Consider the following 19669-nt stretch of genomic DNA (forward strand, 5'->3'; position numbering starts at 1 on the left):
CAATTTTCACATGAGGGTTCCCAGGCTTAGAGAGTCTGAGGAACATGGCAAAAGTCATCCAATCGGCAGCTGGATTTTAAACGAATCTGTGAATCTCCAAAAGTATCACAAAAAGCGATCAATCTGTTGTTCCATCAGAGGGGCTGATTCAAGGGAGTGTCTTTCCGAAAACAAATTAAAACTAAATTAAAAAGACAATGCTTTCCATCCACCTGTCCCTCCAGAAACACTGTTTTTCTCCCAATGTAACGAGTAGATCTATACTTTGAAGGAGCACAAAACAAAATCCGTTGATTTACTGAGCCTCCTTTACAAACAGGGACTCGTGGATAATCAAGAGCGGGTTTTGGGGGCTTCCGTGGGAATTTAGACATCCACCTCCGCATTGCAGGGCTAGTTAAAAAGAAAAAACAGGTGGAACCGACTAAAGGTAGGCTAGAACAGCGCACGCGAGAGACAACTTTCTGGGGGCATCCTGCCCGCGCCTTTCACGAGTGGCGCGCGCAGGTGGCGCCGGGGTCCCAGCGCTGCCCGCGTGAGCACTCCGGGTGAGACCACCCGGAGTCCCCGCGACGGTGAGACGAAGCTTTCCACCCAGGCGGGGGTGCAGTGCGGACAGGAAAAGCAGCCAGCTCGGGCGAAAGAAAGACTCCAATTCCCAGCCCCCAGCCCCGCGGGGTGCGGGGGCCGGCGGCGCATGCGCGAGGCCCGGCCCCCAATTCCCCCAGCGAAGGAGGGAGGCCCCCGGCGGCCCGGAGGCTGCGAGCCGCGGAGGGACCCGAGCGCACGCAGGGGCGCGGCGGCGGCAGGGCGAGCAGGGCTGCGGAGGCGGCCGTCGAGAGCTCGGAGAGCCCCGCGCCAGGGGCCCTTTCGCTTGCAGGCACCCGAGGGCACAGCCGGCTCGGCCCTGGGAGGGGCCCGGCGCCCGCAGCCCCCCACCTCCGGAGAGGGATGCGTGAGTTTCGCCCCGGCTGGAGGGCAGGATGTGGGAGCAGGACAAAGGCTGGGCGGCGGGGGAGGAGTTGGGGACGGCGAGCCGGTGGCCGCTGCCGGAGCCCCGGCCTCTGGAGAGCTAGCGGAGTCTGCAACTTTCTGTGCAACTTTTGCAAAAAGGAAGATAAAAATTCTGCAAGTTGTTGCAGAGCTCCAGGTCGCCTCAGGTCCCGCGAGTAAAGGGGAGGGGACGCTGCAGCCTTCTTGGGATGGGAGGCGACAGCCCTCCGCTGAGTGGGGCAGAAGTGGGCGCCCGGCAGAGGCCCGGGCCGAGGACAGGAGAGGATGGGGATGCCGGGGTAGGAGCTGGGGGGCGCGCTGCGGGCTCTGAAGTTGCCTGTGTCCACTCAGGGTGTGCCCTCGGAGCCCGGTAGCCTCGGAGAGCGGCGCTGCACACGCGATGATGGATGAGCCGTGGTGGGAAGGGCGCGTTGCCTCGGACGTCCACTGCACCCTGCGCGAGAAGGTCAGTCCCTCCCCGGCCTTGTCACTCGCAGGACTGGGCATTTAAAGTCCCTTTCGCTCTTGACTCCATATTCTCAGGTCGCCCTGTGTCGGAGCTAGGAACTCCCGGTGCCTTTCTTTGCTTCTGCTCTTAGCCTCCTCCTGGGACAGTCGCGGGAAGAAGGGGAATGAGAAACGGGACTGGAGAGCTTAAATTGGTTTTTCTGCATAGGAGCCCAGAGTTCGTAGACAAATAAACTGTACTCCTTAAGGTGGTATTTCCCGTAGTATTGTCACCCGTAGTATTGTTTAAAGGATACATGAACGGACTTAAAAATGTATCGTGTATTTAATGTGCAATTTAAAAACATGTATCTAGCAAGCTCTGCGTGGAATAAATGATGGTGATTTTCTATTTATTGTAACGCTATAACAGTTCCTTTAAATATGTTTATTTAAGTAAAAGTAGTAACATGATATAAAGAACAGTAGGTTAATACTAGACTAAAGCACATGTAGTTATGGCCCACCCCAAATATATCTAGGATGGGACTGAATAAGATTTTAGAAACAGTAGTCTAAAGGAGATTCTACAAAGCTAGGAGAATGTGGGGAGAAAACCAGCACTCCCCTGCCAGTGTGCCTCCACTGGCAGAAGATGGGGACAGCTGAAATATGATCTCTGCTCTCCCCCACCCCTTAAAGGGAGAAGTGCTGATGGACTCTGGGAAGGTGGCGGAGTCCAGGTGGGTTAGAGGTATGGCCTGTGTGTCTTGTCTCCTGGCCCTGAGCTGAGACTGGGAAGGGTGGTTTGGGGAACAGGTGTGAAATAAAAGGTGTGTATTGGTTTCCTAGGGCTGCTGGACAAGCTACCACAAACCTGGGAACTTAATAAAGATGTGCTCTCTCACAAATCTGGAGGCTGGAAGTCCGAAATTAAGGTGTTAGCAGGGCCATGTTACTCCTTGGCTTTCCTTGGCTGGTAGATGCATCACTGTGTCTCTGCCTCTTGCCACATGGTGTTCTATCAGTATGTCTGTCTGTGCCTCTGTTTTCTCACCTTATAAGGACACCAGTCATTGGAATGGGGGCTGCTTTAATCCAGCATGACCTCATCTTAATTTAATTACATCAGAAAAGACCCTATTTCCAAATAAAGCCATTCCGAGGTTCTGGGTAGACATGAATTCTGGAGGGACACTCTCCAACCCAGTACAGGGAAGGGGAGGTCTCCTTAGTGGAGTCCCTGGGTCCCTGCATAGACAGGTCTCACATCCAGTGCATTTGCACCCAATATCTGTGGGGTTCTGCTTAAAAAGTCATTAGCTGTTCAGAGTTTTTTCCTCATGAGGGGGTAGCTGTATTCCAGTCCAATTATCTTATCATTTTTCCTGTACCTACTAGTCCATCTCTGTTTTGCATTGCTTGTCAGGGCTGTGGCTTTCCTCTACTTCCCTTGATTTTTTCCCCAAAACAGTATGGTCCAAGGTGCAAGTATATCAAGGCATGTGGAAAAGAAATCCAGATCTTGGTGGTTCAGTTAACCTGCAGGGAGTGGGAGTGGTAGAACAGGTAATAAGGTCTTGGTCCTTTTCTGGAGGTGGTAGCTGAATGAATTAGTGAGGCCTGCTGTAAAAACTGGGCTTCCTTGTTCTTTGCAGGTGCCAGTGGTTGTCAGTTTTGCTTATAGCTTAGGGGAATGGCTTTGACCTCGTTGTTTCCTTTCTGGCAGGAAGGATTTCTGAGAGCAGTATAAACTCAACCAGCTCAGTTACTGGAGAATCCTCGACCTTTTGTATATAAATAAGAATGTTCTAATCTCTCCTTCAGCCACTCAAAGGAGCAGGGCAGGCAGTTCCCCATTAATTGTGCCTCACCCATGTCCTATTAGTTCACTGTTGGGCTGCCTACCTTGAGGGAGGTAGGTCTTACGTGTTAGAGATTGAAAACTCACTTGAGTTAATGCTCAGAGTCACCTGTGACTTGAAACTGGTCTTATTGGTTCCTTTTTCTTTTTAATGGAAGTATAGGTGATTTACAGTGTTGTGTCAGTTTCTGGTGTACAGCTGTGCATATATATATATACATATTGTTTCATATTCTTTTCCATTATAAGATATTAAGTATAGTTCCCTGTGCTATACAGTGGGACCTTACTGTTTATCTATTCTCAATATAATAGTTTGCATCTGCTAATCCCAAACTCTTAGTTTATTCCTCTCCTCCACTCTTCCCCCTTCAGTAACCATAACTTTGTTTTCAAAGTTTGTGAGTCAGTTTCTGTTTTGTAAGTAAGTTCATCTGTATCATATTTTAGATTCCACATGTAAGTGATATCATATGGTATCTGTCTTTTCCTTTCTGACTTAACTTCACTTAGTATGGTAATCTCTAGGTTCATCCATGTTGCTGCAAATGGGATTATTTGATTCTTTTTATGGCTGAGTAGTATTCCATTGTATATGTATTACATCTTCATTCGTTTGTTGATGGACATTTAGGTTGCTTCTTTGTCTTGGCTATTGTAAATAGTGCTGCTATGAGCTCTGAACATTGGGTTGTGAATGGCGTTTCAGATTTGTGTTTTCTCTGGGTATAAACCCAGGAGTGGGGTTGCTGGATCATATGGCGCCTCACTTTTTGTTTTTTTGAGGAATTTCCATACTGTTTTCCGTAGTGGCTGCACCAGTTTACATTCCCACCAACTGTTAAGGAGGATTCCCTCTTCTCTATACTCTTTCTAGTATTTTTATTGTTTGTGGACATTTTAATGATGGCTATTCTGAGCAGTATGAGGTGATACCTCATTGTAGTTTTGACTTTCAGTTCTCTAAAAATCAGTGATGTTGAGCATTTTTTTATGTAACTAATGGCCGTCTGTCTTCTTTGGAGAAATGTCTGTTTAGGTCTTCTGCCCAATTTTTGATTGGGTTGTTTGTTTTTTTGTCATTGAGTTGTATGAGCTGTTTGTATATTTTGGAAATTGAGTCCTGTAAGTCACATCATTTGTGAATATTAAAGTACTCCTTTGAGCATCCTACCTGGCCCTACTGCTTCTGTTGAAGCAGACTTAGAGCTCCTTCTCATTTAACTACTTTTCTGGTAGGACCTGGGGGTGCTAGCCAGTACAAGGGAGTCAGGATTCTTCCCCCATCACACCTGTACCCTTGAACTTCTTCACTGAACATGAGAGAGAAGCAGATCATCCCCACCAGGCTGGTGGTGACAGTGAGGCTGTTGGTGATGTTTTCAGGCATATGGCCCAAGGAGTGTTCAGATTAGACTGACTCCCACTTTTTTTTTCTTTTTTTGCCAAAAGATGCATCCAGCCATTTAAAATGAGCAGGTTCTGGATACACATGATGGAATTAGGGCAGGGGATGGCTCTCAGCTTGAGGCCCAACTTCCTGGTCCTTCAAGCCTCTTTCTTCCCCCAAGTGCCCTGGCCCCAACCTCATGCTTCCCTTATGGTCCTGTTACCTGTGTCCTACTCACCAGACTGTGAGCCTCTCCCAGGCGTGAGGTGTGTTGTGTGATATCTCAGCTTTACCAGACCAGTGTGTGGTATGGAGGGAAGACAAGGGGTGTCCACTGCTTTACCTGCTGGAGGCACAGCCACTGGGGGAGCACAGAGGGGAAGGACCAGGCTCAGGGGGACTTCCTGGGGCACTCGAATGGTGGTGCAGGAGTGCTTCCCAGGAACCCTCTGTCGGGTCTCGAGCATGTCCCAGGAGGTCGCCCTGGCCTGGCAGGGCTGTCCATGTGAGTGGCTGCAGTGCTGGCTGTGGTGCCAGGGGCAGGATCAGGTGAAGGCTGCTTCCTGGCCTCCTATAGACTTAGACAGTAGATAGTCTCACTGTCTTCTGGGATAATGTGGGGGTGGGAGTGGGGAGGAGAGGAATAGAGGCGGGACTAGGAAAAGAATTCCCCACAAAGACATATCTACTGACCTGGACCAAAGTCCTGCCTTGGGATTGTAGGAAAAGAACTACAGGTTTAGCCCAAATAATAGAAACGTAGATCCTCCCACACTTCTGCCAGGAGGTTCCATTTTCCTTCCTGAATTTTGTCTTTGGACGAGCAGTACAATAGATAGAACTCACTCTGGTCTCCTTTTGACTTATGTCCATTTTACACATAATCATCATTCCAGTTAGGAGGAAGTGCTTATGTTAATAAAACAGAATGTTTAATAGCTCTCATCACTGTGATTTAAGGCTTCTTGGGTATGTGGAAGACTTTCTGAATATGGGGATTTCAGGGGAGTACTTGGGGAAGAAGTACCCCTGCCCTCCCGAAGCCACATTGACAGTGCTGGTAGCTTTCTCTTCCAGGACTCTGGGAGCCTGTGTGCCAGAGGCCTCCTCCTCCTCCAGCGCCCTCTTCCTCCATCGGGCATTCACCTTCTCCCAGGATCGGAGTCACGTGGTACCGTTGGGGTCTTCTCCATCACCCCAGATTTGAGATCTTCAGAGCAAGCAACCTTGGAATGTATATTCCCTAAAACAGCCAGTTCTCTTTTCCCAGGCAGTTTTCCTGAAGCTGGCTTTCTTGTACGCTTAAAGGCCTTTAACTGTGAGACTATGTTTCCTGAACCAGTGGAGTGTTAAAGGACATTTTTACTGATCTGTGACTAAATTTACACAGAGAAATCCTCAAACACCAACAGAAATGATGTTTAGTGATGATAATGTTAGTGGCTACTGTTTTTGAGCACTTGCTATGTTTCAGGCAGTGTGCCAAGCATGCCCCTGTGTATTATCTCACTTATACCTCATATTTGCCCCGGTTCTGGGACTGACCCTGTAGATGGAAACTCTAAGACAGGGTGTGTCAGTAACTCTCGTGAGATCAAATCCCTGCTTGTATCAGAGCCTGAACATAAATTTGTTTGGGAGAAAACCACCCATTTTAACCAAGAATAGAAGTACAGCGCCAGGAACAATCAAGGCTCTGCCCTCCATGACACTGTAGGCTCCGTATTTTAGTTTGTGGTCCGATGGCTCTCCAAGGGCTGGGTTCTCCCTAAACCATCCTGAGAAACCTGGGCATTGGGAGTTGCTGAGTGCCAGGGCAGGGCCTCCCTTATCTGGTCCTGGTGGGTCCCCCTGTCCCACCTGTGCATGGTGCTTCTCACCTTGAAGTGATCTGGCCTCCACTGTTGCCTACCCCAGGGTGTCCCTGGTGGGCTGCTCCTGTTACTCCTGGCCCAGAAAAGGGTGAGATGCCTCGGAACCTTCCTCTTCCTGGAACTCTGACAGCTGCATGTGGTAGGATCTCACCCCAGCTCTGTCCTTCACCTGGATTAAAACTGCACTGTCTTCTCGTGACCCCTAAAGCACATACATTCTTTTATTTTTCTTTTCCAACATCAATATTCACTCTTCTCACTCCTTCCCTTACATTCCTTGAGTGTCCCCACTGCAGAGCTGAGCATCTGTCTCATCGAAGGTATTGACCCAGGTTACCTCTTACTTGGTTTTTCTATTCCCTTCCCCTCATTTTGGGGTTTCTGCACCCCCAGGGAGCAGTTCTTCCTAAATCATAAGGCACACCCAGGTCCACCCATGAGAAAATGTTCCACATACTGGGATGTGTCTGCCCAGCTTAGTTCCAGGAATGTGTCACCCAGGCCTTTCAAACCCAAATGCTGGCTGGGACAAGCCCCTAGGTACTGACAGGGGCGCCTTGTGGTGGTGGTCTTCAAGTGGGAAGACAGCCAGCCCAGAGGCAAGGGTGAAGCTTGTAGCATAAGCAGAAGTTTCTGGCGTGCATCCTCCAGAGCTGATGCAGGCTGCCCTGGAGGTGTGTGCAGACAGAGGATGAAAGGTGGATTGAGAAATGGGGTTCAGAGGCAGGAGGAGATGGCCTTCAAAGTGGCATCTGGCTAGCAGACTCACTGACTCCTCTGCCTTACCTGTACTCTCTAGGAAGCTGGGGACAAAACTGAACCAGAACTTGGTATTTTCTGTTGAATCCTAGCAACCTTAGTCTGTGGAAGCCCCCAGTGTGCCCTCAGCACTCCGCTGAGACTAGATCTTTGCACGTTATCCGTTATCTGTGGAAGAAGCAGATTATCTCGAAGGCTCCCTTTCATCTGTAGACCAGGAGAGTGATTCCTGCTCCCTGCCTCCCAGGTGTCCTGGGAGAGAATGGGTATGGGTATCCTCTTTCCGTCTCCCAGGCCTCTGGATTGTGGAGTGGGGAAGGGTCTTGGTGGGCATCCTAGTTGGCTGGGGAAGTCTGTGCTCCCTAAGTGAAGGGAGGACAGTTAAGACTTTGGGTTGGCTCTGTGCCCTTGCCCTTGACTTGTTCTTTGTCTTCCTAAACCACACAGCCCCTTGGGTAAAGGGAGTTCAGCCAGCAGTTCTCTCTGAGAGAACCTTGCAGAAAGAGGTGACATTGTGGTCTGCTGTTTCTTTCTCTTCCTTTGGCCATGCTGTGCAACTTGCAGGATCTTAGTTCCCTGACCAGGGATCGAACCCATGCTCCTGCAGTGGAAGCACTGAGTCCTACCCACTGGGTGGCCAGGGATTTCCCTTCATTTTTTAAAAAAAGTTATTAAACACACAAAGTACGTTTTTTGTTTCTCTAGGAAACTACGAAAATAAATACAAGCAAACAGAAGCAAGTAATATTCCCCCCACAGTCCCAATCCTCGGAGTAATCTGTTGACATTTTAGTGTAGGTTCTTTTGTTCTTTTGTGTGTGTGTCATCACATTTTTATAGAGCTTTAATTTAGTGAAGATGGAAAATATCTTTTCTTAAAACACTGTTTTTCATCATATATCATGCTCACATTTCCATATCATTCTTCTTTACCCAATCCTGATTATTGGACTGTTGCAAGAAATTTGAAACAATTCATTGTGTTTATTTAGAATAGACAATATAAGAACATGATAAGAAAGAAAAAAACACATATGAAAGGTTGGATGGTGAAGAGGCTCTAGTTCCCTCCCTGAAAGGTACCACTGACTCCAATTTCTCCTGAATCTTTCCAGAGTTATCCTGTGTATGAACAGACCATGTGTGTGTTCTGACACAAGTGGTAGTAGAATTTATACACTTCCCTGTACCACTTGATTTTTTAAATGTTTACATTTTAATAATTTAAATATCTTTATGAAACCTCCAACAGAAGCTCCATGACCAAAAGGGAATTTTTTTGGTCTTTTCTGCTCACTGTAACAATAAAGGTATAGTGTAGATACTCAATATATTTGTGTTGAATGAATGAATGAAATGTTTCTTTTTGGCCATTTTTTATCCAAATGTATACATTTTATTTTATGTAAATGTTGTCATAGTGTATTACAGTATGTTATAGTTTCATAACAATTTTCTTGTTAACTCTGTATACTAAATAACTTCCTAAGTTAGCTGTTAGTCTACAGGTATCATGCATAATGTTTTATTGTATGGATACACCATGATTGAATTAACTCATTTCTTTGTTGAATACTTAAATGGAGCTGCTTATTCATTTTTTTAAGTTGAAGTTATTTTATATATGATACAACACACAGATCTTAAGTGGTTATGCAGTTTTTGAGTATACAGCAAGTTTTGACAAATGTATATACATGTATCAACCACCATAGTCAAGAGATAAAACATTGCCATCAACCTAGAAAGTTCCCAAGTACCTTTTCTCAGTCACTCACCCCATCTTGCTCCCAACACCAGGCAATCACTGAGCGGTTTTTTCTGTGTGGATTAGTTTATCTTTTCCAGAGTGGAAATGGAGTTACATGTATATGCTCTTTTCTGTCTGTCTTTTTAAACTTAGTTTTTTAACACTTTTGAGATTCACCTGTGTTGTATCTATTAGGAGTTTATTTCTTTTTTATTGCTGGGTAATATTCCACTGTATATATATTAGATAATTTGTCCATCCCCCTCTTGATGGCCTTTTGGGTCATTTCTCTTGTTCCATTTGATTTTATAACACTGCAGTGGTGATCCTACTCAGCTGTCTATGAGTGTGCTCATGAGAATAAATGACTAAAATGGAATTGTTGTCACAGGGTATGATTTTAAGAACTTTGTATTTCACCAGTTAATAAATTCTCAAAAGTTGCACCAGCTTTCACTCAAACCAGTGGTGTGGGGGAGGGTGTCTGCTTCCCAGTAACTTTGCCAACCCTGCTATTAGCCTTTTCTAAAAGTCCAGGGACTTCCCTGGTGGTCCAGTAGTCAAGAATCTGCCTTGCAATGCAGGGGATGCAAGTTGAATCCCTGGTTGGGGAATTAAGATCCTACATACCTGGAGTAACTAAACCCACACACCAGAACTACTGAGCCTGCAAGCCAAAACTAGAGAGTCCACGAACTTCAATGAAGATCCCACATGCTGCAACTAAGACAAATAAAACAAATGGTAAAAAGAGAAAAAGTCTGTTCTGTTTTAATAGGTCAAAATGGTAACTCTTGTCTGTGTTTAAAGAGAATCAGGAACTCTGAATAGGAAAAGTACTAAAAGATGCAAAGGAAGGGGTAGAGAACTCTGGACACTTTCCAGGATCCAGGGAGGCCCATCTGCAGCAGAAAACCATCCTGAGACTCATGTCATGCTAGGGGAGGCCTGCTCACCTTGGACTCGGGCCACAGAACTCTCCAAGCTCCCCCTGAGCCCTGCCACTGTACTGTGTGCTTCCCTCTATCCTCACATGGCAGTTACTTGGAAACTGGATCCTGAGGCTGAATTTGAATTGTCCTGAGGCACTGGCCCCCGTGTAGGTCACTGGAGCAGATGGTACCTGAGCCTGGATGTTCTCTTGGTAGGGACTTCCCTGCTGGTAGCACCAGCTACTTACTTACTGAGTCAAAAAATGATCATCTAGTGACTTGAGTGAGTGGGTTGGGATGACAGGGATGGTAGGATAAGAACAGCAAGAAGCATCAGGAATTGGATTGATTGAATTATTATAAGAAAAAGTTGTAGAAAACCTCAGTGCCCATCGGAGAGGAATTGGTTTCACTGTGGTTCATCCATTCACTAAAATAGGAGGAATTATTAGATGTGACAAGGTACATAACTTTATACTTAATAACAGTTGATTTTTCTGATCATTGTTCAGCTCAGTCTTGTCTGACTCTTTGCGACCCCATGAATCACAGTATGCCAGGCCTCCCTGTCCATCACCAACTCCTGGAGTTCATTCAAACTCACGTCTATCAAGTCGGGGTTGCCATCCAGCCATCTCATTCTCTGTCATCTCCTTCTCCTGCCCCCAATCCCTCCCAGCATCAGAGTCTTTTTCCAGTGAGTCAACTCTTCGCATGAGGTGGCCAAAGTATTGGAGCTTCAGCCTCAGCATCAGTCCTTCCAATGAACACCCAAGACTGATCTACTTTAGAATGGACTGGTTGGATCTCCTTGCGGTCCAAGGAACTCTCAAGAGTCTTCTCCAACACCACAATTCAAAAGCATCAATTCTTCAGCAATCAGCTTTCTTCACAGTCCAACTCTCACATCCATACATGACCACTGGAAAAACCATAGCCTTGACTAGATGGACCTTTGTTGGCAAAGTAATGTCTCTGCTTTTTAATATGCTATAACTTTATACTTAATAGCAATTGATTTTTCTGATCATTGTAAAAGTGATCAAATGACTTAATACGTCTGACTCTTTGGAGTGAACTTGTCCTTAATTTTTTATTATAGAAATTTAAAAAGATACACAAAAGTAGAGAGAATAGTGGAGTGAATCCCCGTGTACTCTCCACCTAGCTTCAGTACCTGCTGCTGCTTCTCCGGACAGCATGTTATTTCACCCATGAATATCTACTAAGAGATAAAGGCCGTTTTAAAAAAACATAGCAACTATGCCATTCTTAGAAAACTCACTATCATTCATTAATAGTCTTCTGTGGCTCAGTTCATGTTCAGTTCTCCCAGCTGTCTCATAAGTGGCTTTTATAGTTGTTTTGATCCAATTATGATCTAGATAAGGTCCATGCATTACATTTTCTTAATTGAATGACAGGTTCTTTAAAGTCTATAGTGCTATGAAAGTTTCACATACATGATGTAATAGAATCCTGTAATAACACTTTTTAAAAATCCGCTTTCTCCTATATTGTCCCTCCTCTTTTCCTCTCTCCATTGGTAACCAGTAGTTTGTTGTTTATATCTGTGAGTCTGCTTCTTTTTGGTTATATTCACTAGTTACATTTTTTACATTCCACATATAAGTGATATCATACAATATTTGTCTTTATCTGACTTATTTCACTTAGCATCCATCAATGTTGCTGCAAATAGCAAATTTTCCTTTTTAGGGCTGAGTAGTATTTCATTGTTGGAGAAGGAAATGGCAACCCACTCCAGTGTTCTTGCCTGGAGAATCCCAGGGATGGGGGAGCCTGGTGGGCTGCCGTCTGTGGGGTCACACAGAGTCGGACACAACTGAAGTGACTTAGCAGTAGCAGCAGCAGCAGTATTTCATTGTATATATGTATACACCACATCTTCTTTATCCAGTTAGCTTTTGAAGGACAGTTAGGTTCTTCCATACATTGGTAGTTGTAAATAATGTTGCTTTGAACATTGGAGTATGTGTATCTTTTTGAATTTGTGTCTCTGGTTTTTTCGGCTATCTGCCCAGGAGTGGAATTGCTTGGACATGTGGTTCAGTTCAGTTCAGTTCAGTCGCTCAGTCGTGTCTGACTCTGCGACCCCATGAATCACAGCACTCCAGGCCTCCCTGTCCATCACCAACTCCCAGAGTTCACTCAAACTCATGTCCATCCAGTCGGTGATGCCATCCAGCCATCTCATTCTGTCGTCCCCATCTCCTCCCACCCCCAGTCCCTCCCAGCATCAGAGTCTTTTCCAGTGAGTTAACTCGTTGCATGAGGTGGCCAAAGTTTTGGAGTTTCAGCTTTAGCATCAGTCCTTCCAATGAACACCCAGGATTGATCTCCTCTAGAATGGACTGGTTGGATCTCCGTGGTAGTTCTATTTTAATATTTTGGAAAATCTCTATACTGTTTTCCACAGTGGCTGTACCGGTTTACATTCCCACAAGTAGTGTGAGAGGGTTTTCTTTTTTTTCTCCACATCGTTGCCAACATTTGTTATTTGTATTTTTTTTTTCCTTTCGTTTGTGCTGGGTCTTTGTTCTTGCGAATGGGCTTGCTCTAGTTGCGGCAAGCGGGGGGCTATTTTTTGTTGCAGTGGCTTCTCTTGTTTCAAAGCACCGGCTTCAGGGCAATCAGGTACTAGGGCTCACAGGCTTCAGTAGTTGCAGCACATGGTTTTGTTAGTTGTGGTTCTCAGGCTTTAGAGGAGGGGCTCAGTAGTTGTGGAACACTGGCTTAGTTGCTCTGTGGCACGTGGAATCTTCCCAAACCCGGGATCAAACCCATGTCTCCTGCACTGGCAGGTGGATTCTTATCCAGTGTACCACCAGGGAAGGCCATTACTTGTGTTCTTTTTGATGGTGGACATTCTATAGATGTCAGGTGATATCTCGTGGTTTTCATTTGCATTTCCCTGATGATTATTGATGTTGAGCATCTTTTCATGTGCCTATTGGCCATCTGCATTTCCTTCTAGAAAAATGTTTGTTTAGTTCTACCCTTTTTAAAGTCCAGTTGTTTGTTTTTTTGATTTGTATTTGATCTGTTGAATTGTATCAGTCGTATCATTGCAAATAACTTCTACTATTCAGTAGGTTTTAAAAAATTATTCTTAAGTCTTTCATTCTGTAATGGTCTCCCTGCCTCCCATTGCCTTAAAAAATTATTTTTCATGCCATTGAATTTTGACTAAAGCAGGTCTTATGTCCTGAAGGACACCCCATATTCTTGATTTGACCTATTACTTCCTCATGGTGTCCTTAACTTCACTGTTGTTTGGCTTGTATACTTCCCTACTCTGTGGGACTAGGACATGCTGTAACCTTCTTGTTCTCTAGCTGTCAATCAAACATCACTTCCTCAGAAGAACCTTCCCTGGCTGCCACACAAGGTCAGTGTGGGCCCCTGCTGTGTTCTTAGACAACCCTTGATTATTCCTTCAGCACTCAGCACAATTTGTAATTGCATACTTATTAATGGAATTACTCCGTTTGGACCTCCCTGGATGGCAGGTTTGTGAGGACAGGCTGGGACTGTGTCTCCCCAGTTCTGAGCAGAGCAGCTGCTGCATATGAGCGGCTCCCCGCCCCCCATTGGTATGCGCTCATCATGGACGCCTGGTCTGGGGTCTGTGCCTTATAGTCAACACCTCAGCTTCCTGGCCCTCACTGCCTGGTGGGGTAGGTAGCATGGCTGCTGGTAACTCCATCTGCTGGGAGCAAAACAGCCTCCAAGGACTTCGGCACTTGGCCATTAAGTGGGAGAGCTGGGACCTTAAAACCTCGAGATCTGCTGTCCAGAATCTGACTTTCACCACACAGAGTTGCTCGCAGCCTTGAAGGCAGTGATGTGTAACAGGAACTTCCCCTGGTGGCGGGGCAACACCGGGCACCCACACAGGGAGGTAAGAAGGTGGGGGCGGGTGGTACAGAGCTGTTGGCTCTGAGTGGAAATCTCTCATGGGTCTCTTGTGTTAACTTGCTGTTTTGAAATAATTTCAAACTTAGCAGAGTTGCCAGCACAGTACACAATTGTAAACACTTTAACACGTTTGCCTTATCATCACCTTTTTCTTTCTTTAGGCATTTTTTTCCCCTCTTGGATCAAGATGCAGACCAAGATGCAGTTGCAATGCCCTGTTATCCCTTAACATTTCAGGGTTTCTTTTGCATGGTTACTTTTTTTTAAATTTATTTATTTGGCTGGGCTGGGTCATAGTTTCACCCTGCAGGATCTTTAGTTGTGGCATGTGGGATCTAGTTCCCCGACCAGGGTTCAAACCTGGGCTCTCAGCATTGGGAGCTTGGAGTCTTAGCCATTGGACTACCATGGAAATCCCTACATGGTTTCTTTTAAGATGGGCCATAAATTCTGGGGGAATTTTGGTCAAACCACTAGCAGGACCTTCCCAGCTAGGAATCATCTTTGGAAGCCTGTTTTGGGTGAAGGGGATACAGCAGTCGGATCAGGAGGAAAGGTGGCCTGAGTCTGGGAAGACAAATTCTGGTTCATTTCCTTGGACTGTCCCGTGCCTTGTTGGCCGACCACTTCTTTATCAGGCAGTGCAATGGTTTTTCCAGTAGTCACTATGGATGTGAGAGTTGGACCATAAAGAAGGCTGAACACCGAGGAATTGATGCTTTTTAACTGTGGTGTTGGAGAAGACTCTTGAGAGTTCCTTGGACTGCAAGGAGATCCAACCAGTCCATCCTAAAGGAAATCAACCCTGAATATTCATTGGAAGGACTGATGCTGAAGCTGAAACTCCAATACTTTGGCCATCTGATGTGAAGAACTGAATCATTTGAAAAGACCCTGATGCTGGGAAAGATTGAAGGCGGGAGGAGAAGGGGACGACAGAGGATGAGATGGTTGGATGGCATCACTGATTCAGTGGACATGAATTTGAGGAAGCTCTGGGAGATGGTGATGGACAGGAAAGCCTGGCGTGTTGCAGTCCTTGGTGTCGCAAAACCTCGTGTGTCACCTGCAGATGCCGAGAAGCTGTACAGAAGATATCACAGCCCCTATCCTCACTCCTGGGGGTTTATTCTTAGTACAACTGAGGATAATCATCTCAGACCACTTCTGGTCATGTATTTGTCAATGGTCCTAATAGCCAGTGAAAGTCAGCAAAGCTCTTCCCCATTAATGGGTGCTTGCTGTGTGCCTGACTTATGTTACCTCCAATTATCTAAATCCTCTGCTGCTACTGCTAAGTTGCTTCAGTCGTGTCTAACTCTTTGTTAGAGGAGCCTGGTGGACAGTGTCCATGGACTCTGTCCATGGGATTCTCCAGGCAAGAATACTGGAGTGGGTTGCCACGCCCCTGTCCGGGAGATCTTCCCGATCCAGGGATCGAACCTCCATCTCTTAAGTCTCCTATATTGGTAGGCAGGTTCTTTTCTGCTAGTACCATCTGGGAATCCCCTAAGTCCTCTGCTGTTGCTGCTGCTAAGTCGCTTCAGTCGTGTCCGACTCTGTGTGAACCCATAGCCGGCAGCCCACCAGGCTCCCCCATCCCTGAGATTCTCCAGGCAAGAACAGTGGAGTGGGTTGCCATTTCCTTCTCCAATGCATGAAAGTGAAAAGTGAAAGTGAAGTCTCTCAGTTGTGTCCGACTCTTCGCGACCCTGTGTACTGCAGCCTACCAGGCTCCTCTGCCCATGGGATTTTCCAGGCAAGAGTACTGGAGTGGATTGCCATTGCCTTCTCCCCAAGTCCTCTAGTAGGTACTAAATTATCTTCATTTTAACCCCACTTTACTGATGAGACAGATACTAAAGTTTACAGAGTTAAATAACTTATGCAAGGTTATGCAGCAGATAGATGAAAGAGCCAAGATTTGAACCTAGGCAGAGTGGCTCCAAAGTGCACACTCTTAACCACTATACCCATGATGACATCCCATTGCCTGGGGAAATATGAAAAGCTTCTAAAAGAAGGTGGGACATAGAGGAATTTCATCTACTAGGGCCTCGGGCTGCAGCATATGGTGATCATGCATTGGTGGTCTGCCTGGCGCAGTCTGGTGAGTAGGGGGCGGGCAGGTGGACCAGGAGTATCGGCTCTGGGTTGTGGGTCTCAGTAGACATTTACACTTATTCTGAGACATAGAGAACTCTGAGGACTGGGGGCTGGATCACTGGAAAATATCCTTGGCCTTGAAGACCTAGGTGTTATCAACGTTCCAAAGAGATGGCCTCTGAACCAGGGCAGGAAGTAGGAAGACTTGAGAGTATTAGGCAATAGGATCATAGGAACCAGTTAACAAACAGAGTGAAAGATTTAATGTTTCTTACTTGTTGGAACAAAGTGATTTTCCATTGCTGAGAGATTGTCCTTTTTCATGGTGAAGATTGTTGTTGGAATGCTCCTTCCAGCAATTGCTAGTTTCTGTGTAAGGCTCCCACTGCCCTCTAAATTAAGGGAGTAGGCATTTATCGGGTACCACATGCCAGACATTGTTGAATGTTTAATGCACATTATCTCATTTAATTGTTAAAGTTGCTTAATTTGGGAAAGGAGTACTTCAAGGCTGTATATTGTCACTCTGCTTATTTAACTTATATGCAGTGTACATCATGCAAAATTCTGGGCTGGATGAAGCACAAGCTGGAGTCAGGATTGCTGGGAGAAATATCAGTAATCTCAGATATGCAGATGACACCACCCTTATGGCAGAAAGTGAAGAAGAACTAAAGAGCCTCTTGATGAAAGTTAATGAGGAGAGTGAAAAAGCTGGCTTAAAACTCAGCATTCAGAAAACTAAGATCATGGCATCCAGTCCCATCACTTCATGGCAAATAGATGGGGGAAAGAATGGAAACAGTGACAGACTTTACTTTTGGGGGCTCCAAAATTACTGCAGATGGTGACTGCAGGCATGAAATTAAAAGATGCTTGCTCCTTGGAAGAAAAGTTATGACCAACCTAGACAGCATATTAAAAAGCAGAGACATCACTTTGCCAACAAAGGTCCATCTAGTCAAAACTATGGTTTTTCCAGTGGTCGTGTATGAATGTGAGAGTTGGACTATAAAGAAAGCTGAGCACCAAAGAATTGATGCTTTTGAACTGTGGTGCTGGAGAAGACTCTTGAGAGTCCCTTGGACTGCAAGTAAATCCTAAAGGAAATTAACCCTGAATATTCATTGGAAGGACTGATGCTGAAACTGAAACTCCAATACTTTGGCCACCTGATGTGAAGAACTGAATCATTTGAAAGAACCCTGATGCTGGGAAAGATTGAAGGCAGGAGGAGAAGCAGACAGCAGAGGATGAGATGGTTGGATGGCATCACTGACTTGATGGACGTGAGTTTGAGTAACCTCCATGAGTTGGTGATGGACAGGAAAGCCTGGCGTGGTACATTCCAAGAGGTCGCAAAGAGTCGAACACAACTGAGCGACTGAAAAGAACTGAAATATCCTGACGAAGGTGGAGTTAGTTCTTGCATGCTGGTCCACCTTCATACTTTCATTCAGCACATGTTTTTTAGCAGCTGATCACATGCCATGCACTGCTAGCCACTGGGAATAGAAGTGGTGAGCAAAACAAAATTCTCCACCTTCATGGAGCTTACAGCCAAGCATCAGGCTCACATGAAGTGCCTGTAAAGCGCAGAGAGATGCCCAGCTCCATCCCAGGAGGACTGAGTCAGCAAGACAGGAAATGGGGAGTATAGTAGATTCCTGGGGCTGCCTCAAACTGGGTGACTTACAATAGCAGAAGTGTATTCCCTTGTAGTTCTGGAGGCCAGAAGTCTGAAAAGGTGTTTACAGCGTGGTGCTCCCTCCAGAGGCTTGCAGGGAGGATCCTTCCTTGCTTCTTCCAGCATATGGTGGTTGCTGGCCATGCTTGACATTCCTTGGCGTGTAGCTTCATCAGTCTGTTCTCTGCCTCCATCCTCACCCGGCCCTCTTCCTGTGTTTGTCTTTGCCTGGTCTTCCCTCTGTGTGTCTGTGTATCTCTGTTTTCTCTTCCTATAAGGACACCAGTTATTGGATTAGGGCTCACTCTAATCCAGTATGACCTCATTTTATCTTGATTGCCTCTGTAAAGACACTATTTCCAAATAAGGTCACGTTCTAGGGTTCTGGGTGGACGTGAATCTGGCAGAGATGCTATACAACTGAGTACCGGGGGGCAGCCTCCATGTTTCAGTAGATCCCCAGGAGATTCCAGTGCCTGTGATCAACTGGACACAGGTGCGCGAGCCCAGGTCAGCAGGGGACTGGAATCACAGCTGTTGCAGCTGGGGCTTAGTGGTAGTGGTTACCACTACCAACCCATTTCTGGCTGCACAGTAGGGTCAGGATAGGATGCCCAGGAGAATGCATCAAAAGGAATCTGGAAATTAGGGCAGGTAGCTGAAAGTGTGGAGTGAAAGCCACAGCTTAGGAATGGTGACCCAGGGGAAAAGGAGAAGAGTTATGAGGGTTGGACCTATTGCAAAGAACCAGCGTGGAAGGGGGCACACCATGACCCCTGCCCCTAGGTGACAGAAGGTGTGGAAGAATGAGGGGCACCTCCAGTTCAGAAGGTGTGGGACAGGGTTGTATCAGGAAGCTGTTAAGGACGAACTCGGCCGGGGGGGGTGGCATTTTATTGGGGGGGGGATGTAAGGGTGTCACCTAGGAGTGGGGGTGGGGTGGGTGGGTGTTCAGACTTGCCTTTGTGCCCTGAAGGGCAGTGCCTCTGTCTCCTAGGAATGAGGAAGTGTGTTTGGAGCTGGCCCTCCTATGATTTGCAGAGTTCAGGGGGGCCCCATGAGAGATGGGGTGGCTTGGGGTGACCTCTCTCTGTTGGAAGGAAGCTGCAGGCCAGACATCAGCAGGAGAGGATGTGACCAGCCTTGTTGGCTTCATGTACCGCAGGCCACCCTCTCGAGGATGTTGAAATAATGTTCCCGCGGAGAAGTTGATTCTTTACGGAAAACGCCTCCTCAGGCTCTATGAAGCAATCGGTTCACGAGGGGGAGGGAGGGTTTGGGTGATCCTCCGACCTTGCAGGGCCTCCCAGGTCTCGGCCTGTCCTCCTGAGGCCTCTGAAGAATCAGCCCCCCCTCCCCTTTCTTTCTCCCTTTCCATTTGCAAGGCTCCACTTCCTGTTGGTCACCTTGGTTACCCACGGTGTTTCTTCACCGTCTTGCTGCTCTTTGTTCTCAGGCGGACTCAAGCCCTGGAGCTGTTTCCCAAGCAGCTGGCCCAGTGCCTGGAGGCCCAGCCTCCCTAGGGAGGCAGCAGTTGGCAGCAGGGAGGAAGAGCTTGGTGGGAGGCACTGGGAGGAGACCCCGAGTGGGTTTCTTTCAGTGGCTGGTGTGGGAGGGCAGCTCGGCCCTGCTCTGCACCTTGGCCTGTTTATGCAGCAGTTGTCACACTCAAGGTCATGTCCCACCCCAGGCCCAGCCAGCTCCTCTGATGTCCATGCCAGGATTTGCCACTGACCTGCAGTGTGGCCTGGGTCATTGCACTTCGGAGCCTCCGTCTCCTGGGTTCTGCCTGGGCCCACCTCACGACGGGAAGTGTTGAGAGGAGAGCCTGAATTGGGTTAAGTTGTTGGGGGGCATCTCTGTGTAGAGAAGCAACATCAGAAGGGCATGTAACGAGACTTGTATGGACTCATAGTTATCTCCCA

General features: G+C 46.7%; 1 protein-coding gene across 3 annotated transcripts in view; it reads left to right on the plus strand.

The window, feature by feature from the left end:
- The first annotated feature begins 700 nt into the window (after window positions 1-700).
- Window positions 701-19669, plus strand: part of CCNJL (cyclin J like) — a 66880-nt gene continuing 47911 nt past the window's right edge. The window contains exons 1-2 of one of the 3 annotated variants that reach the window (XM_055429462.2): window positions 701-955; window positions 1345-1459. In XM_055429462.2, coding sequence (XP_055285437.2) covers window positions 1394-1459 — 66 coding nt within the window. In that variant the 5' untranslated portion in view covers window positions 701-955; window positions 1345-1393. Of the gene's footprint in view, window positions 956-994; window positions 1161-1344; window positions 1460-13370; window positions 13935-19669 lie in introns of those variants that run through there. The other 2 variants (XM_088838524.1, XM_088838525.1) reach the window with 2 other exon arrangements.

Source organism: Moschus berezovskii, chromosome 8, assembly GCF_049115385.1.
Source record: "Moschus berezovskii isolate FMDL1 chromosome 8, NW_MosBer_1.0, whole genome shotgun sequence".
NCBI classification, from domain to species: Eukaryota; Metazoa; Chordata; class Mammalia; order Artiodactyla; family Moschidae; genus Moschus; species Moschus berezovskii.